The following is a 27,420-nucleotide window of genomic DNA, read 5'->3' on the forward strand; positions in this document are numbered from 1 at the left end:
TTGGCTGTTTGAGACTCTATCGATGTCCATTTAATATCCAAACATCCTCCTTCTGGATCATGCCTTTCTGAACGACTTGGTCAACAAGACATCAGTTGCTTCATTCGTTTGTTACTCTTATGATAGATTGTTATTGGTGACACATCTACTCAACAAGTTTACTATCATGTCTGCTGTCGACTCCACTCGCTTTCGGCCAACGACGCCGCCGCGGCTTTCTCTTGAAGAATACATCGACTCTGGACATAGTCGTCATGCCTCCAACTGTTCCATCTATTCAAGCGAGTCATCTCCCTGGTCGACTATGACTGGAAATACCAGTCCTACCACCTCGCCAACCAGACATCACCATGGCCCTAAGCTATTGCCTAAGATCCGACCTCAAGACATCGTGATCGAGCCAGTATCTGCTGGCGGGCCTATTCGTCACCCTCGGGTTCTGTCCAATACACGGAACCCGCCTGGATTTATCCCTTACCCACCGGCACGGCCATCTATTAGCCGTCGCACGCGCGAGGTCGCTGACCGTTTGACATTGGCCTCTCCTATCTCGCCAGTGCCAATACCTACACAGGGCAGCCTCTCTGCGCTGTCATCGCCTGTGACAATCACCCCGTCATACAAGCGCAAGTCAGGCGGGGGCCACTCACGCTCGGTGTCGGCATCTGTCATCGATGGCGCGAGTCTGGCTGGATTTGGGTATCCCACATACCGAGAACTGCCAAAATATGTGCCTCAAATGCATGCCCAGACGACCCCGACGACCCCAGTCACCCCAGTCACTCCAAACATCATGCCCTACTCATCATACTCCCAACGAATAGGGGGCCAGCATACTCCTGCAAGCACACAAACTCCATTGACAGTGCCAACACCTCAATACAACTACCGCCAGGCATCGGCTGCCCAGCATTCACCAGTCTTACTCAGTCCCCAGGAAGACCTGCCTCCACGCTCTACAACTCTACTGTCATACCTAACCCTACCAATCCAACCAATCAACCTAGTCCGCAACGTGAGCGTAGTTCCGACTCGCGGCCTGCACGATTACTTTTGGTGGGACATCCGCAACCTGCGCAGCTGGAGCTCCTTCTCACTGGCGACATTTGACTCTCTAGACAGCCGACTAATCCAGCTCCTCAAGACCGAAATCCCAGCAGAGCTCACACCTCACGTGGCCGTACCCTCAGAAAGCCTAGCGCCAGTGTCCGAGAACGATCTAGTGAGTCTAATCCGCGACCTCTACGCACCACGCATAAACGCCGCCCTTGCCGTCTCCCAAGGCAAAGACCACCTCCAGCTCTACGCCGCCCCAGACGTCCGCAACACAGGCCACAAAAACCACGGCCACCCGCACTTCTTAGCAAACTACCTCTCGGACACCGAGCAAACAAGCGCCGGTCTCCCACGCGGCCGACTAGTCGGCATCGTGAAAAGCTTCGACCGTTGGAATACCGGCATGCGCAACGAAGCACCCCACAGACGGGTAGAATACCTCAATGGACTCGCCCACCTCCAGCGCTGCATGCGCGAGCACTCCTGTCGTTACGGCTTCATAATCACTGAGATCGAGCTCGTCTGCGTGCGAGCAGGCTGCGACACCGGCGACGACGTCCCCTACTTCGGATACCTAGAGATCGCGGCTTCAATCCCACTCAAGACAGCAGCTGGCGCTGGGAGGAGCGCGCACACACACATGCGGGACGCACCGCTCGCAACGCCCATCAGCGAGCGCTCTTTCTCGTCATCGTCAAGCTCGTCATTCCCCCCACATCATGACTCGTCAGATCCTGAGCCGCTTGAGGATGCGATGCCAGCTATGACAGCGGGGCTGGGGTTGTACTTCTTGTTGATGCTTTCAAAGTCGGTGCCGCTTCCGCACCAGCCCTCTGCTCACCTCAACGTTGGCGGACCTGGTGCGATGACTCGCCAGAGGATTCTGGCGGAGGCGAAGGATAAGTGGATTCCTGAGCCACAGATTGGGGAGAGGAGGGATGCTAAGAGGGTGAGGGGGTGGGTTTGGCCGTTAGATCCTTGGCATCGGAGGGAGGGGGGTGCGTCTAGGGCGAAGCCTGGGACGAAGAAGAAATGGCATCAATAAGTGTTTTTGTGTTAGGCGTGGGTTTGGAGGTTTGATTTCTATGAGGTTTGGAGTTTTGAGTATGTTTCGGTCTCGCTTTTCTTTTCTTGGTGGCTTTTTGTGTTTGTTATTCCCCCTTGCAAATATTCCTTTCCATATATAATTTACTTGTCTTCATTTCTGTTCTACAAAGATCCTGTACAGTATTTACTCACGGATGGGCTCTGGAGAGATTAGTCATTGGAGAAAAAAAAAACGGTTTGGAGGAAGCGAGTTACCCATCGGACAAAGTCGTCCATCGATATAGCCCAATAGCCAGGGATATCAGCACACTTGCTTGAACTATCATCGTCTACCCACAAAGTGCAGTATGGAGTGGTGTTTGAATCATAGGGTAGTTGGGGGGTGTCGTCACGGGGGACGACATTGGGCTTGGCAAAGGCCGACGACAGAGTCAAGCTTGTTGCCAGAAGATACAGGTTAAAGGAAGGCATGGTGGTTGAGGCTCTGAGTGATTATCCTGTAGGGAAACTCTTCTGTCATGGTCGCCTGCTGTGATTTATACGCTCATGCCGCTGTCCAGCTCTTCTCTGCCGGAGTACACATGGCCGATTAACATTTCTCATTCAAGAGATCCCGTTGAAAGGTTGGGATGGCATCAAGCCTACATAGTAAACCTCAGTAGATTTACACCCTCTAAGTTGTGTAATGCCCGCGGCTAATTCAAAATCTTAGATAAATCTAACATCGGCCCAGGTGGAATGCAAGAAAATGTCGTATAATAAGTCTTTGTAGTGTATCTATAAACCAAACACTATATTACGCCCGAAAGGTCCGAATATTAAATCTAAAATGATTGAAGACATCCCTAAGGTCCTCAGAGATTGACTTGAATAAACCATCACATCGGTCATGTTAATTGTGGAGCATGAAGCTGTTCCTTCATGGTGTCATGCTCCAAGGACCTTGGGGACGAGTACCTCGATGGTCAACCCGTGAGGACATTAGAGAAATACAGCTATGCTAGTAAACTACAAAAGAAAGATATTAGCCCCATAATCGTACGTTCTTGTAAACTTACTATTCCATTCAGCCCTGAAGTACTATAACTACTACGTCTCTATCACACACCATTACTCCAACCCTACCTCGCCGTTCTAAAATGTTCTCATCCCAATTACCAGAAGACCGTGAAATTCGCGACGTAATAATCATCGGCGCAGGGCCATGCGGCCTCGCCGTCGCCGCGCGCCTAAGCGAAGAAACACCATCAGCAGTTTTCACAGACGAAGAACACCAGCGCTACCACTGGATCAAGAAACATAGCGGACGAATGAGTCTGGTACAAGGACGACACAGCAAGATCAACGGGGTTCCAGCTGCAAAATGGGATAGTGAACGCGGATGCCCTTGTCAAGATGACCGACAACGGCGCAGCTCGGCTGACTCTGCATCTTCTGTGCCATCGCTGTCATCCGCGTCGTCAACATCGTCGACATCATCTATCTCAACTTTAGTCCTCGACGGCTCTGGGGATAAATGGATGCAGCGGTGGAACAATGCGTTCCGCACGCTAGAGATCAAACAGCTCCGCAGCCCGATGTTCTTCCATGTTGATCCCGGTGATCGGGATGGTATGCTGGCTTATACACAGGAGAGTGGGAGAGATGCAGATTTATGGGAGATTCCCGGGTGTGTTGGGAAGGAGATGAGCAAGCATAAGAAGAAGAAGATGAGACAGGGCGGGAAGACTCAGTAAGTTGTGTCCTTGCGAATATGGTTGAAATAGACCTCTAATCATTATATCCTTGTAAACAGAACAATAGGAACCGAGATTGACGAACGAGATCGAAAAGACTACTTCTCGCCTTCCACAGACCTCTTTTCGGATTATTGTTCGTCGATCATCCGGCGGTATGGTTTGAATAAGCCCGGTCAGATCTTGCAGCGCGAGGCCACGGATCTCTCATATAACTATCTCTCCGATAGCTCAGACTCGAAGGTGTTCACCGTTACAACATCCACAGGGGAGAAGTTTTATAGTCGGGCTGTTGTCCTTGCTATCGGTCCTGGCGGAGCAAGTGTATCGAAGATTTATCCATGGAAGCCCTCGACGGAGCAAGAAGGCGCCGCAGCATGTTGCCATAGCACGGAGATCAAGTCATTTCCCAGTCCCAATGTACAGAACAAAATCCAGCGGCGGCAAGAGACCAATGTTGTCGTTGTTGGAGGCGGGCTGTCGTCAGCACAGATTGTCGATATGGCGGTTCGCAAGGGCGTAACCAAAGTGTGGTTTTTGATGCGGTCTGGCATGAAAGGTATGTGTAGCATCCCCGGCAAGTACTGTTTTGGAAAATGTCTCACTCAACCAACAGTCAAACACTTCGACATCAGTCTGTCCTGGATGGGCAAGTACAAGAACTGGGAGAAAGCAGCCTTCTGGTCCGCCGACACCGACGAAGGTATATATAAAAAAAAAAGCCCCCAACCCCATGGAAGAACCGATATTAACATCCCCCAGAGCGCCTTGAGATGCTCCAAACCGCCCGAAATGGTGGTAGCATTACACCACGCTACACAAAGATTGTAAAGCAGCACGCAGCACAAAACCGTGCCTCCATCCACCTATACACAGAAATCAAAACTCACAACTACAACGCAGCCACCCAGACCTGGACTTTAACGACAGACCCACCAATCCCCGAACTCCCCGAAATCGACTACATCTACTTCGCAACCGGAGCGCGGGCGGACGTGCGCGAGATGCCGCTGCTCAGCGCAATGAACGATCAATACCCAATTGAGGTCAAGTCAGGTCTACCGTGTTTGACGAACGATCTGGCGTGGCGGGATGACGTACCCTTATTTATGACGGGCCGCATGGCGTCTCTCCGGCTTGGGCCCGGGGCGCCGAATCTCGAGGGCGCGAGAGTGGGCGCGGAACGCGTTGCATGGGCCATGGAGGAGTTTTTACATAAGGGGAGGGACGTTGGTGAGCAGTGTGAGGGGTTCTGTGGGCATGGGAACCGGTATGTTTCGCTGCTTGGGGAGTGCGATGAATGAAAATTTGTCTCACACCGCTGTGGCAGTGGGTGGTATCATAACGCACAATAGAATTGTTCCTTTGGACTGCAGATCATGATTTTTGGGCGCCGTGACGAGGTGATCGGAGGTGGTGGGACTTCTGCGCTGGTAACATTGGCTGTTTGGGTGGTTGAATCTGGCATTCCTCCCTTCATTCCGTGCATTTATGTCGTAGTGACCAGGGTTATCTTGAAACTAATCGAGGATCGTCCGGGGAAGGCTGGAGGTCTGTTGGGTCGGAAGAATGTGGATGATCCCTTGTTCTGCATAATTTTGTGATATAAGCAGCTGGTATAGCATGGCGAGGGGCAAGACTTGAGTCTATATAATTCAAATTCACTTTATCCACCAAGCCCGGGATTTGAGAGAGCACACAAGATGGCGACGAAGACAGATACATTGGAGAAGGTGCCTGAAATGGAGGCATTCAAGCTCCTGCCGAACAACACAAATCCGAATTGGATCAAAGACAGGGGGCTCCGTAAATTGAACATGGGTATCGTGTTCATGTTCTCCACTGCTTCTTCGGCTGGGTATATTGGAAATCTTGTGAATAGCTTGCTTGTGCTGCCTGAGTGTAATGTCTCCATCTTGATACTGTGATGTTTGTGCTGATCATGACATAGTTGGTACCATCATTGGCGGGCTGGATCCCAGTATAGTTGGGCTGATAATTGCTGCCACTTCTCTGGGGGCGTTGGTCTCGTTTGCACCAGCCTCTTATATCGCCGATAGGTTTGGACGTAAGACATGCGTTTGCGTTGGTTCTAGCATTGTTATCGTGGGAGCGATCATCCAAACCGCAGTAAAAAGCCACTGGGCCTTTTTCGGCACGAGAGTCTTGTCAGGTATCGGAATGGGAATCACCCAGACTGCGGCTCCTCTCCTGGCCACTGAGATCGCACACCCTCGACAGCGACAGACGGCCACGGCCCTCTACAATGCATCCTGGAATCTGGGCGCCATTAGCTCGGCAGCGGTTACGTATGCAACCATAGGCATAGCAAACAGCTGGTCATGGAGAGTTCCTTGTCTGCTACAAATATCGTATCCGTTATTTCAGCTCCTAGGGCTGATGTTATTTGTGCCCGAAAGTCCGAGATGGCTGGTATCCAAGGGCAGGAAATATGAAGCCCTAGATATTCTGGGGAAGTACCACGCGAATGGAGATACAGACGACGAGCTGGTCCAGTATGAGTACCGTTTGATATGCAGCACAATCACAGCCGAGATTACCGATACCAGGAACTGGAGCTTCTTCTTCTCGTCAAAAGGCAATATGCACCGATTGACCATCTGCGTATTAGTTGGACTCATGCAGGAATGGGCTGGAAATGGTATGCACCCCACAACGCCCCTAAGAACATCTTGTCACTGACAGTATTGCAGGTCTCCTGTCCTACTACCTCGCGCCGATTCTCAAATCAGTGGGAATTACCAAGGCAGCTGACCAAGCAGCTGTGAATGTTAGCCTCAATGGCTGGAACTTTCTCCTTGCGGCAGCCGGTGCACTTGCATCGGAGCGATACGGCCGCCGCATTCTATGGCTTATTTCCACGGGGGCCATGATCGTTTTCCTGTCCATGTCCACACTGGCCGCTGGTCTGTTCGCCGAAAGAAATCTTCCTGCTGCTGGAATAGCTGTAGTTCCACTCCTATTTCTCTTTTTCGGAGCATATGACATCGCCTATGCGCCTTTGTTCATCTCGTATCCAGCTGAAATTCTACCTTTCCAGCTGCGTGCCAAGGGCATTGCTGTCACTCTTTCTGTGGATGCTGTGGCATGCTTTTTCAACCAATATGTCAACCCAGTGGCGTTTACGGCGATTGCATGGAAGTATTACTGTGTCTTTCTTGGCTGTCTGGTAGTGTTTTTGGGTCTCATATACTTCCTCTTCCCCGAGACGAAAGGGCGGTCTTTGGAAGAGGTTGCTATGATTTTCGACAAGGAGGATGAGTTGGAGATTGACAGTAAAAAGAAGACAGAGACAAATAGACTTCAACAAATATAATATAGTGGCCATGTTGGCCAATCAGAGCCCGGCTGATCTTGCTGATGTTTCCCCCGCAGTTACAACGTTACAACGCGTCCAAATTGCAACTTCAAAGGTTGCCTCTCGTATCTCGAACCCTTTGTTGGTTATATATATTTCTACTCTTTGCCTCTAACAGGATCATAGGTTATCAGAGAAGCCCATAAGTGGTCATATCACTAGATCGAAAACAACAGAGCTCTAACTTCTTCCCCTCATCCTCGTACTTCGATCACAACATGAAAGAGCCAATTCCACCTCCCACGGATACTATTACCACCTCGTCTTCATCACCGAAGCAACTACGCTTCCTTGTCATCGGCGGGGGCTCTCGCGGAAACGCCTACGCTCGCGCTGTCACAACCGTCACACCGGCCGTAATCCACGCAGTCGCCGAGCCCCACGCCTTCAAACGGCGCGATTTCGGACGAAAATACATATGGGGGGTATCTCAATCCCCCCAAGAGGGCCAGGAATTCACCGATTGGCGCGAATGGATGCAGTGGGAACTCGAGCGACGGAAGCGGGCGATCCAAACCAACGACAATAACGCAACAGAGACAACCCCAACTCCCGTGGGCGTAGACGGAGTCTTCGTCTGCACACTAGACGAAACACATGTCGAGATCCTACAAGCCCTCGCCCCGCTCCAGCTACACATTCTCTGCGAGAAGCCACTGGCTCTCTCGCTAGACGACTGTTTAACAGTGTACCGAGCCCTCCAACCACCAGAAGGCCCAAACAACATCCCCCAAGCCCCAAAGAACATATTCTCAATCGGCCATGTCCTCCGCTACAGCCCGCACAACATCCTCCTCCGCAAACTCCTCCTCACAGACCGCGTAATCGGCGACATAGTCTCCCTAGAGCATTGCGAGCCGGTAGGCTGGTGGCACTTCTCGCACAGCTATGTCCGGGGCAACTGGCGACGCGCAACACCAGCAGGCGACGGCTCCCTCCTCACAAAATCCTGCCACGACATCGACTTCATCTTCTGGCTCCTCTGCTCCCCGCCCTCACCTGAAACAGCATCCAAAGAAGACCACAAGCCGCACCTCCCGCGCTCGATCTCCTCCGTCGGCACGATGACGCAGTTCCGCCAAAAGCGTAAGCCCGTCGCCGCAGGTAGCGCTACAAACTGTCTCTCCTGCCCCGCTGAACGCGACTGTAACTACAGCGCGGTTAAAATATATAACGACCGCCATCTCGCGACGGGTCACACGTCTTGGCCGGTTAAAATTGTTTCCCCGGATATAGAAGATGTGTTCCGGACGCAAGGCGGCAAGGCCGCCGAGTCACTACTCCTCTCCCGTCTTGGCGAGGACTATGATCGGGATACGATGTCGGACTCGGATATTGCTGCGCGGCCATGGTACGGGCGGTGCGTATACGAAGCCGATAACGATGTCTGCGACGATCAGGTTGTGACGTTTGTTTGGGATGATGAGGAGGTGGCACCGCATCGGCCTGCTAAAACGGCGAGTTTCCATATGATTGCGCCTACGGAGAAACAGTGTGAGCGTCGGGGCCGGGTTTATGGTACAACTGGTGAGGTTTCGTATGATAGTAGCACGATTTCTGTTTATGATTTTGCTACGGCGAAGACTTCCGTTTTTGATGTGCCGAAGCCGCCGCCGGGGCAGAAGGAGTCCCATGGCGGTGGAGACTTTGGACTTGCGAGGCAGTTTGTTAGTGCTGTTGGGGCTGTTGAAGGGGGATTAGATGTTGAGACGGCACAAGCGAGGTTTGTTGGATGTTCGCTTGAAGAGGTGGTTCGGAGTCATGCTGCTGTTTTTGCGGCTGAGGAGGCGAGGAGGGGAGAGAGGGTTATTAAGTGGGAGAGCTGGTGGGGGGAGAAGTTGAAGGTTTCTGCTACTGCGTGGAAGGCATAATTAGGTGCAAGGGTTGGATGATTTACGATTATACGATTATACGATTCTATGATATTTTTTGTTTACTGGCCATGCATATAATTCATTGACTTCACAGATCTGGAGGTCCGAATTTAAGACAAGACAGGCTTGGATTATGCTAAAGACGCAGTTTCTATCTCATGCCAACGTATAATCTTTTGATCTTGGTCCTGCTTTTCGATCATCATTCTTCTCGTGTTCAGATATAACTGCGAGACAATTAAAAGGTGATCCCCATCCAGCAGGTTCCACATTAACCCTAACAGCCTAACCGAATTTAGGTCTTAACATCAGGCTCCTCGCGGCCAACATACTCCTTGAACTTGAGGAGAGAGAGGGCCAGCGAGATGTTATCAGCCAGGTACTCCTGAGCAGTGAGACCGAACTTGGACTTGTCGGCCTCGTAGCGCTCAACGTAAAGACGGATAGTAGCACCGCTGCTGCCGGTGCCGGACAGACGAACGACCATCCGGCTGCCATCATCGAACTTGACATACAGGCCCTGGTTCTTGGAGACGCTACCGTCGAGGTCGGTGTAGGAGAAGTTGCCAGCGTCGAGGACCTTGCGGCCGGCGATCTCGGAGCCAACGAAGGTGTCGCGGTTGGCGACCAGATCGGACAGAGTGCCGACGACCTTGTTAGCGCCCTCGCTGTCGACGTTCTCGAAGTCATAGCGGGTGAAGAAGGTGCGGCCGTAGGTCTCCCAGAACTCGTTCTGAATGGAGCCGATGCTGGGGGTCTCGTTGGGCTTTTGCTTGGCGACACCGGCAATGATGTTCAACCAGGCCACAACGGCCCACAGGCCGTCCTTCTCGCGGATGTGGTTGCTGCCCGTGCCGAAGCTCTCTTCGCCACAGATCGACATCTTCTTCTCGTCGAACAGATTGCAGAAGAATTTCCAGCCGGTAGGAACCTCGTAGCTCTGCAGACCTTGGGCCTTAGCCACGCGGTCTACGGCTCCGGAGGTGGGCATGGAGCGAGCCAGGCCGTAGACACCCTGCTTCTGGAAGTAGGGGATGAGCTTGGCGTGGTGGGCGATGATGGCCAAGCTGTCACCGGGGGAGACGAAGCTGTTGGCACCGTAGATCATGTTACGGTCACCGTCACCATCACTGGCGGCACCGAAGTGCACGCCGTTCGCGTCAACGGCCTCGACGAGCTCGTGGGCGTACACGAGGTTGGGGTCGGGGTGACCGCCGCCAAAGTCCGGCTTGGGCTGGCAGTTCATTGTGCTGCTGGTGGGCAGACCGAGCTCCTTGACGAAAATATCCACGCCGTAGGGTCCGGTCACACCGTGCATGCCATCGAACAGGACCTTGAAGTCCTTGTGGGAGCTAAGGAACTCCTTGATCAAATCGAAATCAAAGATCTCCTTCATCATGGTCACGTAGTCGGCAGTAGAGTGAACAATCTCAACCTCGAGGGGGCCGTAGTTCTTGGTGCCGATAGTGGAAGTATCGACATCGGGAACATCGAGGTATTTGTAGGAGGTGAGGGTCTTTGCGGTCTCGAAGATCTTGTTGGTAACACCCTCGGGGGCGGGGGCACCGTTGGCCAAGTTGTACTTAATACCAAAGTCGTTCTCGGGGCCTGGTGACGTTTGGTCAGCCTCCATCGGATATTGTCATCGTTCACCACTTACCACCGGGGTTGTGACTGGCAGTCAAGAGGATACCACCAGTTGCCTTTCTCACGCGAATGAGGTTGCTAGCAGCCGGGGTGCTCATAATGCCATGCTGTCCAACCAGGAGCTTCTTGACGCCATAGGCGGCACTGATCTTTGCGATCTTGGAGATGACCTCGGGGTTGTAGTAACGGCCATCGCCACCAATGACAAGGAAGGAGCCCTCAACACCCTCGGGGATTGACAGAAGGATGCTAGTGATGAATGATTCGGAGTAGTTGTCCTGCTGGAAGACCTTGACCTTCTTGCGGAGGCCGGAGCTGGGAGCAAGTTAGCTAGCAGTTTCAATTGCGGGGCAACGAGCAACGTACGTTCCAGGCTTCTGGTCAGTGAAGGGCTGGATGGAGACCGTTTGGACGGACATGATGCAATAATAGAGGGAAAGAGAGTAGTAAGGAGTAAAGAAGAAGGGGGGGGGGAAAGAAGTTGAGGAAGTTCACCGACTTGTTGAGCTCCACGGGGAGGGGCCAATGTTTGGCGTCATGTGTTTATCATCCCACTAACTAGTACTCTTGTAGTTTGCCACTAATTTAAATATGTCTGTGCTTCGTATAGTTCAAGACTCCGTGATTTGTTCTATTTAGTCCAATCTAGAAGCTATCTGCTAGTAACTCAACTCTTTCGAATTGCCCCCCCGCAGATCATTCCCGGGGGGGAATCAAAACACTCTTGTACAACATGTTTCTGAAGTATATTGTACATGTAAGAAGTGTACGGTGTATATTGTATGGCATCTACTCACTCTAGGGAAAGATAATCAAGACTAATTTCAGCATGCAGAGTTTTAAACTACTTGTCAGACCCATGTCTCAGAGTAACAGAGACAAGCAAGCCACCATATCAGCCACGCCATCACCCAAACAGCTTCTCCTTGTAAAACCGGATCTCCTCAATACTTTCAAGAATATCATCCCTAGCAAGATGAACCTCCCGCTTAGCCGGGACCTGTTCAAGCATCTGATCACTGCCCCACCTCCGCGCTGCTTCCTTTAATGAACTAACATCTAGAATGCGATAATGTAGATGATCTAGCACCTGCGAGTACGGCGCACAAGCAAGGAAAGCCTTATCTGCGTGAACACTATTTCCCGCGAGCAGGGCAGTGCGTGGGACCGGGATGTGCTGGCGGATGTAGGCGAGGAGGGACTCTGCGGCGGTGGAGGGGGAGGTGGTCGAGGCGCGCACGGCGGCGGTGAGGCCCGTGCGTCCGTGTGTGTCGATGCACCACTGCGACATCGCGTCAAGGGTGGAGTCTGGGACGTTGATGATCGTTTCGAAGCCGGTCGGTTCGAGGAGGTTTAATTGGGAATCTGTGATGAAACAGCAGATCTGGAGGATTTTGTCGGTTTCCGGGTCCAGGCCTGTCATCTTGTGGAAGAGGTTAGTGGTTGGGGATTGCGAAACGCGTTGTACGGGGATTTCTATTGGAGATGGGGTGTTTGGCCATACCTCGCAGTCGATCCAGACCAAAGGGTCTGTTGAGCGTTCGAGCGGCATCGTGGATTTGTGGCGGATGGGGGTTATTCTAGGCTGCTGAAGCTGTTAATGATTTGAGGTTCAATTGGGGCTTGGCAGAATCTCTCACTTGGTGGAGAAAGCCGGGCTGGGCCAGAACATTGCGTAATGCAGAAGCAGGTAGAAAGACACTTCTCAGCATGGATGTGTAGTTGATGAGTTTTAAATAGGTATATTGTTTTGAGCTATGGTTCTCAGGGTCTAGAAGCTTATCGGGATTTAAGCCGCTTCAGCCAATGCTTGACAACGGCAGTCGGACCCCGGGAACCTTTGAAATGTATACTGCTACGATGTATAAATTACAATCTTTCCACCTACGTTTATTTTTGGATTTAAATTCAGAATCTGGCTGCCCCGATGGGTGCAGCAAATGTATTTCTCCTTCAACATGTTCCCTGTATTGTAGGTAGTGGACATAACGGCGTAATTGTAGAAAAGCAAAATGACTATTTGAAGGACCCAGTAAATGGCAAGGAGGATCCTACAAAATCCTAGTTGATCTATAAGATCACGGCAAAAACGAGTGCTTTCCAAAGCGAAGAATAATGGCCTATCAAGCCCGATGGCTCAAACGAGATATCGAGATCAGACCACCCAGAAGTAACCTATTTTGAACCACGACAGCCTTACAACTCCTCATCGTTTGTTGGGGGTCCAGCAGAAAGGTCAGGTGTGAGGCTGAACCCATCTCCGAATGACTTTGGGCTAGTAAAAGTAGAGTCCGTAGGAGCGGAAGAGCCCAGAACTTCATTGATTCGACCGGACGACTCCGCGATCCGGCGTCGAAGGGCATTCTCATCTGCAGTCGAGACACTCGCCCGCTGTTTCTTCAGTGGACTACCAAATAAACCATCTTCTGGTTCAGCAGATAGCTGAGACGGCTCAGAGGGCACACCTGCAGATCCAGTTACGGCAGCCTTTGGCGGGGTCACTGAGCGTTCGTTTGCAGGTGGCGTGGGTCCAGATCCAGGAGCCGGGGTATCGACGGAGTCGCCAACACTGCCTCCAGGTGGTTCCGCGGAGTGCTGACGCTTGAGCTGGAGGATTGTTAACATATAATTGATAGAATGTTAGAATTGTACATACTCGAATCTTCCGCAGGCTCTCTGCTAGCTCTCCCTGGCGTTGAATGTCATCTGGAGACAAAAACCGATCGTCATCCTTGGCTTCTTCGTCGTCTGCCTTGCCAAGTATGGGGTTATCGGTGTCGTCGTCATCGCTGTCCATGTCATCGGCGCTCTTCTTTCCCTTCCGCGGTTTGGCTTCGGTGTCGCGGAAATTAAGGAATCCAACAGAGCCCCCCGGCTTGATAGGGCCAAGGTTTGCGAAATCAGCTTGTAGGGACTTGCGCTTGGTGGCAGCAGGCGTCTCTTGCACCTTGGGGTCTTTCAAGATACCCATCTTCTGCAATTGACCTACGTTCATTTAGAATTAGAAACGATCGCTGTCAAAAGGGATCCAGAAAATACTCACGTTCGCCACGGTACATGAAAGTGAAGACAGCGTATGGTTTATCAGTCGGGTCAATACCAGTAACCGTCTGCGTACTAATGGTCTTCGGGTCGAGTGATTTTGGCTTTGCAAAACTTGTGGTATGGTCAACATCGGCATCTCCTCCGCCGCTGTTATCCTGGCCACCCTCCTCATCGTCATGAGCATCAAATTGTGGGGAGTACTCTCCACGCTTGACTTCTCCGGACGCCAAAACTCGGAACAAAGCAACTTTAATCTGGCCCGCTGTTTCGGGAATTGGATCATCGTCATCAGAGTCGGAAGAGAGGTCGTCGTCTGAAACATCCTCGAGAGGCGACTTCTCATCATTTCCGTATCGCATAATAGTCTTGGACTTGGCAGGATGGCTGTCTTCCAATTCCATGGCGGTCGGATCCTCCTCAGCCGCACGCTTCGCACGTCGCTTCTCCATCTTCTGCCGCCTACGTTCAATCTTGGCCGCCGCATCCTTGCCTTCCAGGTCCAATCCATTAAGCCAGCGCTCTAGTCCGACCTCGCGGAACAAGAATTCACGCTCGGCGATTCCCCCGCCTTCGCTATCCGGCACGCTGACCCAACGTGAATTCACCCATGTCTCTTCTCCGCGCCGCAGAAGTGTAGCCACCTCCTCCTTCTGCCTTCCGTCGAAATAGATATATGCGGCCACGGTCTCGTTCGGCGAGTTTGTCAAGCCCTGGTATGGTGCGACCGTCCCGGCGATTTGACCTGGCTCACCGGGCAATTTACCCACGACCTTTGGTTTGGGCGAAGGGCACTCCGCTGTCGGCTTTGGTGTCGAGTACGGAACATCTTGCTCGGGGTTTAAGAGGGTGACGGAAATGGCGAAGGTTGACTGCTCCGCCTTGCCGGTCCCAGATTCGGGAATTTTGGGTGGCGGGACAGGAATAAAACAACCTATGCGCGAAGCTCGAGAATGGCGTTGAATGGAATATTCGGAGATCGGGCCATCGGGGGTGTGGATGCTCACGGCAAGCCCTTTGAAGCAGGGCATGGTGAGAAAGGGTTAAGTGGGATATGGATGTTGCACTGTGGGGAGGAGAGTCCAGCGAAGGCGCAGGGTCAGATCTGCCCCGCAACTAAGACAAGAAATACTTCGGGCAAAAACACAAGAAAAGTGACGCCAAATTGAGGATAGGCGAACTTCGTATTTTTTTTTCCCCTGCTTGGGTGTTGAGAGAATAAGCTATAGGTGGGAGGCGGTCAAGGTAGTGGGTTCGATTCACCCAGCAGCCCACAGCAGTTCCTTTGAGCTCCACTGCAGCTGCTGGTGTGTTTGTTTCTGGGGTTCAAAAAGGAGAGTCACGATGACGGGGTGAGGTCATGGAATTCCTTGGGATTGGGCTGAAACACACACACTGAGGTTCTTGGGCTCAAAGCACAAACAACCTCGAAATCCGAACAGAAAGAATGGAATTAAGAAAAGTACTGAGCTCTCTCAAGGGAAAAGGTGAGGGGCGGGAGTGGACCAAAACATGAGCGTTGCCATCCCCCCAAACTCCCACGTGATACACTTATCAAAGCCTATAGTAGGCTATAGCATGCCTACATATAAGACATTTATAGTCATTTATAGTTTACCTCATGACTTTCCCTGGTGAGATAGTATCATTTGGACATATTTATGTCTAAATATAATGAAAATGCAAATCATAGAAATGATCCCAATGATCATATCTCCGCATCAGATGATCTAGCAACCATGGATTCCGCGAAACATTGTGGAGCACGATTTCCCTACTTTGGATGTTCTTCTATACATTTGAATAGATACGAGAAATCGGCTTAATGCTTCTAATATCTGAAGTGGTTGCCATTCTTGTGGTAAATATCATTAGATTCAACATCCATAGTGCTTCATTCGTTACTTGAATATCTAAAAACTCCAAAAGTAATTAGACACTGTCGGCTCTAACACGGAAATAAAAAAAAATCATAGGATTCAAAAAGCCAGTTCCCCAGACCAACCTACAACTTCACATCATCAGAGATAACAACCTCGTTGCCACTTGCAATGTGGTCAAACTGGTAGAGAGGCTCCAACTTGACATTCTGGCGGAAGATGTAGCGTTTGAACCAGTACGGGAGAGCTTTGGTGACTTGGTACTTCATATGGACCCGAGTAGGAACTGCAAAGATATAATCGAGCTCTTCAAGGGTGCGCTGCTTAGTTTCGGGAACCCAGAGGAAAATCATGACCATTGCAGTCACGTTCAGGCCGCTATATTTCATCGTTAGAGATGTTGTTGACACAGTTGTAAAGTCGGTAGAAAGACTTACGCGTAAAAGCCAAATGCTCCAGTGGCCGTCATTGCACTCAACATCTTGGGGAACGTGATGGAAAGCACGGCAGCCCAACCCAGGCAGGTTGCCACAGCCCAGGACATGCCAACCTCTGATATCAATGTTAGTTCTAGACACCATGTCAAGTCAAAAGGAGAATCCAAATTTTAAAAAAGCATACCTCGATGGGAAAGAGGGAATACCTCCGCCGAATATGTGAACGGCACGGGTCCTTCACCGGGAGAGTAGAATGCGGCGAATAGGAAGACGAAGAATGCAATCGAAGCCAGGTGACCTGTACCCTCAGGAGTCCAGAAGCAGAAAGCAGCGCCAAGCAAAGTCCATGCCATCTGCGGGAAAGTGAACAACAATAGAGTCCGACGACCATATGTATCGATAGTCCAGATAGCAGGGAAGGCGAACACAAAGTTAACCAGGCCGAATCCCCAGGACGCAAACAAAGCCTGTGTATCACTTGCGCCGGCATTCTTGAAGACAGTAGACGAATAAAAGGCAACGATGTTGATACCGCACATCTGCTGAGCGATCATGACAACGAACGAGGCAAGAGTAGCACGGCGGACTCGAGGAATAGTGAAGAGCTCAATAAAGCGGGTGACATAGTTACTCTTGCCGATGATGTCCATTTCAATCTTGATTTGGGCATGGATATAGTAGAGGTCGCGAGCAGCCTGCAAAGACGTGTTACGGAGGCGGCACAGAGACTTGTATGCCTTACCCATCTCGCCCCGTCGAATGTACCAGCGAGGTGATTCTGGGCAAAAATAGATACCGAATAGGAGAGGGATAGCCGGGATAAAGGCCGATCCCAGCTGTAAACGCCAGGATATTTTACCGGTATCCTTGACAGCAAGGTTGGCACTGAATCCAAGGAAAATGCCAAAAGCGGTCCAGAGCTGCCAGGACATGACTAGACCACCGCGGATAATAGCAGGAGTATTCTCGGCGCAAAAGATCGGAATTGTCGAGGCCTTGAGACCCATTCCAATACCGAGGAGGAGACGGACCACAAACAACTGTACCCAGCTCTGGGCTACTGCAGAGCCAATGGGGGTAAGAACACAAAAGATAGATGACATGAAGATTGTACCGCGTCGGCCCAGGATTCGGTTGCATGGGTCCGAGAGCCAGCATCCAAAGCAAGCACTGGCGATGTAGGGAGCAGCGTTCACGATGCCAACGAGCCACAGGTTTCGATCGGCATGAGCACTCTTTTTGGGATCATCTGAAATACCAAAAGCATCGGGGAAGGACAGGTTAGCACCATTGGATCCAGTTTGGTCCCAGCCTCTGTATTGATGTTAGGAGTGTACCCAAAGTGTTCTGGGAGCATTACATACTGCACGGCTGCACCAATAGAGCACAGGATAATGGTGAAGTAAAGTGATCTAGGCTGGCGCCACTTGTGAAGCACTTCGTCACGGAGGGCATTGAGCTCCAGCTCGGTCAAGTCTGACACTGTCTCAAACTCGGTAGGATTGCGCGCAACTAGCGCTCCTTTCTTCAACTCAGGTAGGATATCAGTCACGTTGTATTCCTCGGCAAACTCTTCCACATTGCGGAGCACTTGGTTCTTGGTCAAGTCGGCCAATGGGTTCTTAATCCTGAATGGTGTTAGGGCACTGAGAGGAAATGGAAATATAAAAGCGGAGAACTAGATCCTCAAGCAAAACTTACTTGGCGGACAAATTGTTGTGAAGGTCAATTTGCTCAAAGCATCCCTTCTCAGCGCTGTTTTGATCATCGCTGGAACTATGTGAAACTGACATGAGCATGACAAAGCGACCAAGAAGGATGTAAGACTCACTGCTGGCCAGAGTCCACCTCAGTGATATCCTCTTTATTCATTTGGAAGACTGTCTAGTCAAGCTGTTAATAGGGGACCAAGAAATAAACAGGCCTGTGGGCTTAGCTGACCCTTATGTAGAAAAGAGGAAAGAGAAAGATTGATGGAAAGAAGGAGCTGGAAAACCAACAGCTTTGGTTACCGCAGTATCTCGTTTGAAAATTAGTCTCTAGAGACAAGCAAAGTGGTGAATGGTAACTACTGACATTGGGGGGAGGGGACCGTCTTTATATGTTCCCCAATCTTTTCCCAGGGCAGTCCGTTTGACAAGAGTTGCACATCTCATTGGCTGGAATAAAAGATGTCAAAACCTCAAGACTAATGCTAAAAAGGCACGTTATTGTCATTACCTCCCTCTGATCTACTTCCCGAAACGGATCTAATCCGGGGGTCCCGCGTGTAATTGCCCGTGGGGAAATCCCAAACCGTAAGAAAATGGAGAAAGACATACTCCACTCTTACGGTAAGCCTTCGACCCTTAGTGGAAAGACCTGGGCTCGGCAAAATGCTACATTAGAGGCTATATTCTCTGCCAAGTACTAGAAACAAGTATGAGACTCTCGGTCCAACCACTGCATGCATCTGGACAAGAACCCATTTGGCTCTCGACCGGGATCCCGGTCCAGACCCGTTCAAGTCCGAATCGAAAGTGAACCATTCCCCAGATTTATCGTCTAATTATGCGGCCCTTGACTTCATGTGCAATCAAACTCTACCCCACCCATAGTCCCATATCCAGATATGGAAAGTAATTGTCGCAAGGTATTAGGATCTCGATATTGGGCGCCTGGCGCCACATTCTACAAATTGTATCGCGCTAAGGTAGTCTCTGGGCATGGACTAGAAATTAGGCATCTGGCCAGTCGATTGACGCTAACTGAGGCTTAAATCACGGTAATTTCTGCCGTTCATGCTTGTTTCCGGTGAACAGGGCTCCGGCTTTCACGTAGCCCGAGATATTTACGCAGTGGAACCGCATTGGGATCTAAATTCTCTTGGTTATAGGAAATATAGTAGATGACATCTGAAATTGAACCCTCCGAATTTAAAAGGGAGAAAAAAGAAATTAGCAATCGGGGGCAGAATTGCGAGCCATTTGCTTGGCGCTAACGCAGTCTAGTGTACCGAATTAGCCAAATACAACCTTAAGTCTTCGGGGACGAATTACCCCCCGGAGACCGGCATGGAAAGCCGTAGGGAAATATCGGACGCTTTTACGCCAATACTTCGATCCCGATCTTTGCTAGGATCATGCCGGTCCCAATCCGCCCCAGAGTTACCGTTTTTCGCTTAGAGCAATGAATGTTGGCTTTAAATGTAACCCCAGACCGAGCAATTATGATTGTCTTGCCGAGTCCAACTTCAAATATCCACGTGTTTCCATGCCTTGGCTAAATGCTGATCTGACAAAAGCGGCACGTTGGAAGATGATCGCATCATCACAAAAACGTGGACCAGAATTATGACCGTCTCCGGCGACATGTGGCTTTCGAGGCTCGAGCGGCCCGTGTCTGGGGGTTGCAACGCCAAGCTCGTGGGCCATGTGGGGATCGACAGTCGCCTATCCTGATTCAGTCATCCCTTGGGGAAATATTTAGAGATGCTTTTGTAACCTCTCGACGCCCCATGCAAGTCATGACACAATTCACAGTAGAATATTGAGATCACATCCTTCGGTTACTGCTGCTCCACTTTCGCCGTGCCCTGCGCCTTCCAATTTAGCATACTTGACATGTCAGATGCAGAGTATCCTTTGCGTACTAGGTTATTATATGAGACAAGTCTTGAACTAACTAGCTCTTAGTGTGGACAGAATGGTAGCATTGCCGATCAAGTGTTCGATCTTGGTACCGTGCTTCATGCCAGATCATGCGCCATGCTACTCCGTATAGAAGAGCAGTTCCCTATCATAGTCCACGGCAACCACTAAGGAGCTTAGTCCCATTGGCTTTTATTGCCAGCAGACAAGCCGCCGTCTATACAGTTTTCTAGGTTATTATAGCATAGCAATCAATCCAATATGTACTCCTAGTCACAAAGGGAGACAATCATGTGGAAAAGTAGTTTTATAGAAATTGTGCATTGGTGTGCGGCTAATCATTCTAAACAGATAACGTAGTTAAATCATAACCATAACATCTGTAATACTATCATCTTATCCCAATTTGTATTTAGATTCTCCACTTCATATATCGTGAAATACAAAAATCATATCCATGAAAACTGTGTTTTTAGGCTCTCTCACTGTAAATATATATCAGGTGGATCAATCGAAGTATAGAAATTACCTCTCAGAAGGCGGAGATCCAAGCGGTGAATCATACAAAGCGAATAGGACCAGAGTCCTCGGTCGTTATGCACTGCGTGATGGTTGTCTTTCCAGGAAGGGGTCTTGCGGGTGCCTGCACGCCTTCCCACGTACTCTTAACCGCCGAAGGATGCACGTGGTCAATGCATATTTAGGGGGCATCCGCGTGTCCTGCAAGGGGCAAAGCAAATGAGTAGTAGAGATATACGAAGTTTCTCTTAAACAAACATCCCTAACATTAGATCCGGATAAGCTAAGCGGTAAATTGCTTTTTCTTGATGCTAATGTTGCCTTGGGCCAAACAAAGACACAGTGACCGTACCGTACTCTCCCTATCGAAACCAATAGTTCCTGCACAGGGGTGAAAGCTTACTCGAAGAGAGTGAAGTGTATTATTTCCGTATTGTTGCCAATATGATATTGCTTAGAACTAATAGTGCAGATCCTGAAAGGGCGAGAGACCTCTCCGCCGCGGAATTTGCAGCAATCCCAAAATGTCCCGAGGATGACGATGACATCCAGCTGACCCGTTATAAACGAGAAAAGCTGGAAAGTGTGCTTCCGTGATGCGGATACGGTCTTGGCAATTGACGCAAGGGTTTGTCGCCATTTTCTAGGTCTCACCGCGGAGAGAATGGTAATCGGCTGTTTGAACGCCTTTCAATTAAAGACACGAGCCTGTCGCTCAGATTATCCTATGTAGCTACAAGTAGCCTGATTGCATGCTCTCGGCTTCGGGATGTCAAAGAGGTTGATGGTATGCCTGCTCTATGTGCCCCAACTTGTGTGTCTTTACGGGGCCCTATTTGGGATTTGAAATGCGAAAGAAAATAATGTAAATCAAGCCCCGTTATGTTATGTGTATATAATCTGATTCTATGCATTGGATGTTACTTAACAGTACTGCTCCATCCACCCTTTCAAATCTCCAATCGTTGGACAGTCAAGGAACAAAGAGCTCTTGACACCGAGCTGTAGTTCATTTCTGAACTTCTCAGCAAGAACAAGTGACATCAAAGAGTCAACTCCAATCTGCGCGAAGGTTGTCTCGTCCGTAATCTCAGAGACCTCGAGGCCAGTTTCACGTGCAATCAGGCTAATACAATCGCCAATGACACCAGAATCAGTCTCTACATTGACCACTACCTGTTGCACTGGCTCAGTAGTCTTGATTTCAACCGTCTGTGGTGGTAATATCGCCACCTCCTTGACAGGTGCAGCTAGAATAGGAGGAGTAATGCGTGCGGGTTGAGGAGACACCGAAGGGGAAGGACCGGCAGCACTCTTCCCGCTAGATGTGAAGAACTGATCCATCAAAAAGCGGGGGACTCGTTTGAACTTAATCTGGCCCAGCATACCGATAACGATGTCATCGCGAAGGATGTAAAGATCTCCCGCACGGACATTAACGTCGCTAGTAGGGAACATGCGAACGTAACTGCGATACTTTGCAGAAGGCGAAAGGGGCTCAATGAAGCGCAGGGTACCAAATCCAGGAGTGAGATAGAAGAAGTCCTTGGTGTTAGAGACATCGCTGGCATTCATGATGAGACCGGCCAAGTGGGAGACAGAATCGATCCAATGGGGAGGAATGTGCCAATTGCCGTATGTCTCCGGGACAAGGGAAATATCAGCATAAGCTTCGTATTCATGCAAAATGACCGAGTCCATGCCGCGATACTTGTCAGCATAATCAACCACATTCTTGAACAGAGTGTAGGCCATGTTTTTGGATATTCTGCTACAGACTCCCGCGGTTGCCATTTGGCTGAGGGCCTCGATGCGTCCGCTGACGAGGTGAGATACGCGGTCCCATTCGGCACGCCACTCTGCAGCCTCCTCGAAGAACATGTCGGCGGTTGCGAAGGGTACTTCGTCACGAGTGCCACTTTCTCCAAAGTGATACCATGCGAGAGTCATTGCGCGAGAAGGCATGTTCAGATTGCACTCGAGAGCGATTAGTTGAGGACCACTCGAGGGTTTCTTGGCGATGGTGGCATGAAGAACTTCCATGTTTGCCAGATTCATGTCCACTTTCTTGCAAGCAGGATTCATACGCTTGAATAGATAATCTCCGGCGGTGTACGCCATATCACACCAAATTGACTGCATATCAGAACGGTTAGCCATAGTCGCAAGCGCGAACAAAAGAATAATGATTACGTACCGAAGTGGCGACGCCACAGCTGTTCATTGTGTGTCCTTTCACTGAAGAGAGGAAATCAGGATGCATCACATCGGATAAAGTCTTCAGCTGGCCAGTAGTGTTGCCAATCTCTTCCATGGTAATCTGATGCACAGCAGAAGTTCGGAGTGCCGAGCTGGCGCGCATGTCACATGCATCTTTGGTTTTAGTTTGTCCGTATTTCAAGAGAGCCTTGTCAAGTGTCCAGGTTCCAATATATTGAATCCAGTAGTCCTTCGCGTTCCAGTGGTAGTGGGGGAGGTTGAGCAGGGTATGCGTGTGCTCATAAGGCCGGTAGTACTCGTTCCAGCAAATTTCCACACCGTGAGTGTGCAGTGATGCAAGTGTCTTTGTCAGGGTCGCAAAGTTGTTCTCGTTCTTCTTCAGCGACGGCAAGGCCGTTGCGCCTGAGAAATGCTTGGTAATAAACGAAGCACAAATGGGCTGCGGTCCAATATCAATCCAGATTGTCTGAGGATCGATGATACCCATTGCCTGGGCTGCGTCGAGAGCACCAACAAAGTTCACAGGCTCGCGTGAGGCACGACGCAGGTAATTTCCATTGATGGTCTTTCCGTCAAACACACATGCGCTCAATAGCGGAGATATGACAGGGAGACGGGGAGCATTGAACGAGATGTTCTTGGCAGTCTGCTCGAAGAGGTCCAACATTGGCTCCATCTGCTTGGTGTGGAATGCAAATGGTAGGTCAAGTGGAGTGCATTTCAAACCATGGGCTTCTAGAGTTCCGCGGATTTCCACGATATCATCACGAGTACCACTGATGACTGTGTCATTCCGACCATTATGACATGACACTTCGTACTTGCCAACATGTTCGACAGCAAGCTGAATGTCCTCAATGCTGGCTAGAACAGAGAGCATGAGATGAGTTCCAGCCTGACATTCTGCCATTGTGTAGAATGCGCGCTGTCCTACGAGCAGAATCGCGTCCGCTGCAGAGATCACTTCTGCAACAACCAAAGCGCTGTATTCACCAAGACTGTGCCCAACTACAGCAGTAGGGTGAATGCCCAAAAAGGCCCAGAACCTCGCCAAAGCAATCTCCACAACGAGGACACTTAGCTGAGTAACAAGGGGGAGACACCGGGGGTTTCGACACTCCCTGTGATCACAGGAATGATGGATGGGTATCCAAAACGTTGAACTATATCATCCAACTGAACGACTTGAGTACGGTAGTAGGGGAATTGCTCAAACAGCTGTGCACTAATCCCTTCATAGAAGGCCCCTTGACCGGTGAACGTAAATGCCACAGAGGGAGCATCGAGTGGAACGGGACGCAGCGTGGAGACAGTTTCCAAAGACTTTTCGAGGAACCGGCGAAGTTGATCAGGACTAGATGCAGCCGTAGCAACCCTGAAGTTATGCTGGATGCGCCGAGCACAGGCCGTGTAGGCCAGATCACCGAGGTCAGTGAGCGGATTCTTCTCCATATATGATAACAGGTCTTCGATGTTGCCCTTCAGCGACCCCTTGCTCTTTGCGGAGACTGCAATAACATGGGTTGCCCGAGGGTCTGTGCCAACCACCTGTCTTTCAGGGGAATCCTCGAGAAGGACAGTAGTGTTGCCACCGTGAGCACCAAAACTGTTAACAACAGCGTAACGGCTGGCTCCTTTCCGTCTTGGATAAGGAGTCATTTCCATGGCAAGTCCGATGTTGCGCTTTTCCAGACACTTGCGGAGGGCGGGGTTTATTTTTGTCTTGATGCCAATATGAGCAGGAATCATGCTCTTTTGGTAGACAAGAAGCATCTTGATCAAAGATGCAATGCCTGCAGCGGCTTCGCCATGACCAATGTTGGATTTGACAGCACCCAGAAGAAGAGATTGATTATCGCGACGGCGTGATGATACAGGAGCAAATACCTCGCAGACCGACTCACATTCAACCGAATCGCCAGCTTGAGTGCCAGTTCCATGCAGCTCGATAAAGCTCACATCGAGGGGATTGACGGCGGCAGCCTGCATGACTTGATTATAGTTATCCTTCTGAGCACCAGCATGTGGGTGGGTGATTGAGATCGCTTCCGCTGAATGGTTGGTGGCTGCGGCGAGGATGACACCCAGAATGTTGTCATTATCGGCCTCGGCATCTTCAATTCGCTTGAGAACAACCGAGCCAACGCCATCAGCACGACAGTAGCCGTCGGCGTTCTCATCCCAGACCTTGCATTGGCCAGTTTTCGATAGGAAATGCGCGTTGCAAAGTCCAGCATAATTGTCAGGATCGGTGATCACATTCAGACCGCCAGCAACAATGGTATCAGCTTCTCCCGCCCAGAGTGCTGAGCATCCAGCTTGAACAGCAGCCAGGCCACTTGAACAAGCAGTATCGAGATTGATACTTGGACCAGCGAACCCGAAGAAGTAGTTGATACGACCGTTTGCAAAGGCACGTACACCACCTGGAACGGCGTATGTTCCAAGATTCTGACTGGCATTTAGCTCACGCCAGTCGTCACTTGCCTGTCCGTAGTACGTTCCAACACGTTTGCTGTTGGACGAAGACGTCCGGTTTGGGACATACCCAGCCATTTCCAAAGCTTCGTACGCAGTTACCAATGCGAGACGCTGCATTGGGTCAGTCTGTTCGGCTTCCTTGGGGGACATATTGAAGAATCCAGCATCGAAGAGACCAGGGCTATTGATAAAATTCCCAAATGGCGTTTGCGTTGCGTTCTCAGTCTCTCCAGTAGGGTCATAATGGGTCTCCAGGTCGAACCGATCAGCAGGCACACGTGTGTGGGTGTCACGTCCATCGTCCAATAGCTTCCAGAACAATTCAGTGTCATCTGCACCCCCAGGCAGGCGACAAGCCATTCCAACAATTGCCACTTTGGAATCTTTGAACTGTCGTGGCTGACGAGGTCCGAAATATAGATGGGCCCAGTCTAGCAAATCCTGGCGCTTGATGCTGACTTGGGGGAGTTCTGTTTCGATGGCGGAGATGATTCCGTTGGAGATAAGGGTCGTGCGGAAGAATTTCACCTGGCAGCCAAGTGAATGAGAATTGGAGATACCGTCAATGATCCCCCTAGTAACGTTGTCCACGTATATGGAGCCAGTGAGGAGCTCAGTGCAGATTTCCTCGTATAGTAAGCCTGATAACAATGAACTGAAAGGCTTCCCCGTTTGCGAGGAGATTAATGGAATCTGTACCCGCTTGTTGCGCAGGATCTTTGGTTCAGGCTTGCTGATAACATCACAGATCGTCCCCTGATTGTACAAATGAGGTGCATGACACAAGCCCTCATATACTGGAAGAGGTAGAAACTTGGAATGCCGAAGCTTCTGCGAACGCAAGAAGATATCCTTCAGGCGGGAGGGTGGCCCACTGACACTGACTGAGATCTTATCCGCAGCACTGATGAAGATCTTGGTAAGTTCAGCATTGCACTATATGGGATTTTGATCAGCTTGATTCACTTGTTGCTTAGTTACCATTTAGAACACTTACGGTGTCGGCGTTGTACTGGTCGATCTCCTGCTGGACATCTTTTGCAGACATCCCAGTCACGACATAAGCCCAGCTCTGGGGAGGTGCACCAGGATCCCGAGCTTCTACCGTTCGAGAGATTTCGTCGATGTAGATTCCAAGACGGAAAGCAACCCGAACACTCTCAGCACCTGTGGTAGTGAGGTCATGCAGATTCTTGGAGAGTGAAACAGCTGCGCCGGCGAGCAATCCGATACTCAATCCGGCGAGAACCGTATTCTCGGCGGTGAGGTCGTAATCAATGTGCTGGCCTTCATGGTGACTGAGAGATAATATTTAGTGTCCGTTCGGTGCTTTCTGTTCAAAGTCATTTATTCAGAACGTACCCAATAATCATCCCGACTTGGAGGGCACAGAGAAAGGCGCTTTCCATAGACGCTCCTAGTGGGCCTAGGCGGAACTGGCCACCATCCACTAGTGTAAATAAGTCCTCGAATGGAGGAATGAGTTCCCTCAGGTGCTGCGGTAAACGGCTGGTCTCTTCTTTCAAGACCCGAGCACAGTTTTCCAGGAATGTAGCCAACAACGTGAACCGCCTATCCTTGCTATGTCTATGGAGACGGCGGAAAACATCTTTGAGATCGTCATTGGGAAATTCGTTGCTGAAGAATATCAGGTTTGTTGTGAAGCCATTGGTGCTGAAATCGTTGACGAAGTCACCTGATGACTCCGAGGCCGACGAGGGAGTATTCATAGTGAAAAAGTCTCGGCTAAAGCAACAATAACTCGCTGTAATACAATTAAATCGACAACAATGGCCTCAAACAGCAGTGAAAGGAAGGGATGTCCGATGAAGAGAGGACTGAGAGGCTGTTTTATAGCCGGAGACAGAACTATATAACCCTATCAGCTTTCGAAGGGACCCATCCGTGTCAGTTTCTTCGAGCAGCTCCCCCATAGAAAAGACTAATGCTTATGCGGTTAGCCGATCGAGAATAATAGGATTCTATGGCGCAGTATTCGCAGGGAGTCATGGGCGCTAGACCTGGCACGTCGTGCTTGACACGACGAACACGGAGTACCCTTTTCATGAGACTCGTCATCCACATTTTACTGCTTCGGGTATTTTACACCCACCAAAGACAAATTAGGAAAGGCTTAATCTAAGCAGTGTTTTCCCTGGGAGAATCTTGGACTATTACGAGTGATTACTAGGTCGTCAGCTGAAAAGCCACTAAGAAAGCCACCAAGAGTATTGGATGATACCCCATTTCAAAAGGTAAATACAGTTCATACAAATTAGTAGAAACTCTGTATAGTTGGAAACTTGAATTAATTGCAAGTTATTTTTTTTTTTCGAGCTGCTCAAGGATTGCCACTATGTTCACGCCATGATTGCTACCGAACAAATGAGCACATAAGCCTAAAATTCCGTGATAGCTCCTACCTAATGATCTATTAAGAAGGCATAAGATAATTCTTCAAACTAGAGTCTCT

At 50.2% G+C, this 27,420-nt stretch overlaps 10 protein-coding genes across 10 annotated transcripts; 4 read left to right on the forward strand and 6 right to left on the reverse strand.

The window, feature by feature from the left end:
• Nucleotides 1-166: 166 nt before the first annotated feature.
• On the forward strand, nt 167-2,101 carry N7447_000982 (uncharacterized protein; the record flags this gene model as incomplete). The annotated part of the gene is made up of 1 exon (XM_057225258.1): nt 167-2,101. The coding sequence occupies one exon, from the start codon at nt 167-169 to the stop codon at nt 2,099-2,101; it is 1,935 nt and encodes a 644-aa protein (XP_057089274.1).
• A 143-nt stretch (nt 2,102-2,244) lies between these two features.
• On the reverse strand, nt 2,245-2,574 carry N7447_000983 (uncharacterized protein; the record flags this gene model as incomplete). Its single annotated transcript, XM_057225259.1, has 2 exons — nt 2,245-2,265; nt 2,359-2,574. The coding sequence occupies 2 exons, from the start codon at nt 2,572-2,574 to the stop codon at nt 2,245-2,247; spliced, it is 237 nt and encodes a 78-aa protein (XP_057089275.1).
• A 668-nt stretch (nt 2,575-3,242) lies between these two features.
• N7447_000984 (FAD binding domain protein) lies at nt 3,243-5,143 on the forward strand (the record flags this gene model as incomplete). Its single annotated transcript, XM_057225260.1, has 4 exons — nt 3,243-3,835; nt 3,899-4,398; nt 4,456-4,542; nt 4,602-5,143. The coding sequence occupies 4 exons, from the start codon at nt 3,243-3,245 to the stop codon at nt 5,141-5,143; spliced, it is 1,722 nt and encodes a 573-aa protein (XP_057089276.1).
• Nucleotides 5,144-6,020: 877 nt separating this feature from the next.
• Nucleotides 6,021-7,176, forward strand: N7447_000985 (uncharacterized protein; the record flags this gene model as incomplete). The annotated part of the gene is made up of 2 exons (XM_057225261.1): nt 6,021-6,501; nt 6,554-7,176. The coding sequence occupies 2 exons, from the start codon at nt 6,021-6,023 to the stop codon at nt 7,174-7,176; spliced, it is 1,104 nt and encodes a 367-aa protein (XP_057089277.1).
• Nucleotides 7,177-7,436: 260 nt separating this feature from the next.
• N7447_000986 (Gfo/Idh/MocA family protein) lies at nt 7,437-9,089 on the forward strand (the record flags this gene model as incomplete). The annotated part of the gene is made up of 1 exon (XM_057225262.1): nt 7,437-9,089. The coding sequence occupies one exon, from the start codon at nt 7,437-7,439 to the stop codon at nt 9,087-9,089; it is 1,653 nt and encodes a 550-aa protein (XP_057089278.1).
• A 298-nt stretch (nt 9,090-9,387) lies between these two features.
• pgmA (phosphoglucomutase PGM2) lies at nt 9,388-11,158 on the reverse strand (the record flags this gene model as incomplete). Its single annotated transcript, XM_057225263.1, has 3 exons — nt 9,388-10,700; nt 10,753-11,054; nt 11,106-11,158. 3 exons carry the CDS (start codon nt 11,156-11,158, stop codon nt 9,388-9,390), a joined length of 1,668 nt encoding a protein of 555 aa, XP_057089279.1.
• Nucleotides 11,159-11,646: 488 nt separating this feature from the next.
• N7447_000988 (oligoribonuclease) lies at nt 11,647-12,291 on the reverse strand (the record flags this gene model as incomplete). Its single annotated transcript, XM_057225264.1, has 1 exon — nt 11,647-12,291. One exon carries the CDS (start codon nt 12,289-12,291, stop codon nt 11,647-11,649), a length of 645 nt encoding a protein of 214 aa, XP_057089280.1.
• A 644-nt stretch (nt 12,292-12,935) lies between these two features.
• N7447_000989 (uncharacterized protein) lies at nt 12,936-14,812 on the reverse strand (the record flags this gene model as incomplete). Its single annotated transcript, XM_057225265.1, has 3 exons — nt 12,936-13,346; nt 13,396-13,724; nt 13,783-14,812. The coding sequence occupies 3 exons, from the start codon at nt 14,810-14,812 to the stop codon at nt 12,936-12,938; spliced, it is 1,770 nt and encodes a 589-aa protein (XP_057089281.1).
• Nucleotides 14,813-15,786: 974 nt separating this feature from the next.
• On the reverse strand, nt 15,787-17,970 carry N7447_000990 (Major facilitator superfamily domain general substrate transporter; the record flags this gene model as incomplete). Its single annotated transcript, XM_057225266.1, has 6 exons — nt 15,787-16,039; nt 16,099-16,213; nt 16,283-17,412; nt 17,463-17,726; nt 17,800-17,874; nt 17,930-17,970. The coding sequence occupies 6 exons, from the start codon at nt 17,968-17,970 to the stop codon at nt 15,787-15,789; spliced, it is 1,878 nt and encodes a 625-aa protein (XP_057089282.1).
• Nucleotides 17,971-21,170: 3,200 nt separating this feature from the next.
• nscA (non-reducing polyketide synthase nscA) lies at nt 21,171-26,677 on the reverse strand (the record flags this gene model as incomplete). The annotated part of the gene is given in 5 exon segments (XM_057225267.1): nt 21,171-22,382; nt 22,444-23,542; nt 23,557-25,883; nt 25,945-26,245; nt 26,310-26,677. 5 exon segments carry the CDS (start codon nt 26,675-26,677, stop codon nt 21,171-21,173), a joined length of 5,307 nt encoding a protein of 1,768 aa, XP_057089283.1.
• Nucleotides 26,678-27,420: the final 743 nt, after the last annotated feature.

This window comes from Penicillium robsamsonii (assembly GCF_028829455.1).
Source record: "Penicillium robsamsonii strain IBT 29466 chromosome Unknown utg000001l_segment0_segment0, whole genome shotgun sequence".
Classification (NCBI taxonomy): domain Eukaryota; kingdom Fungi; phylum Ascomycota; class Eurotiomycetes; order Eurotiales; family Aspergillaceae; genus Penicillium; species Penicillium robsamsonii.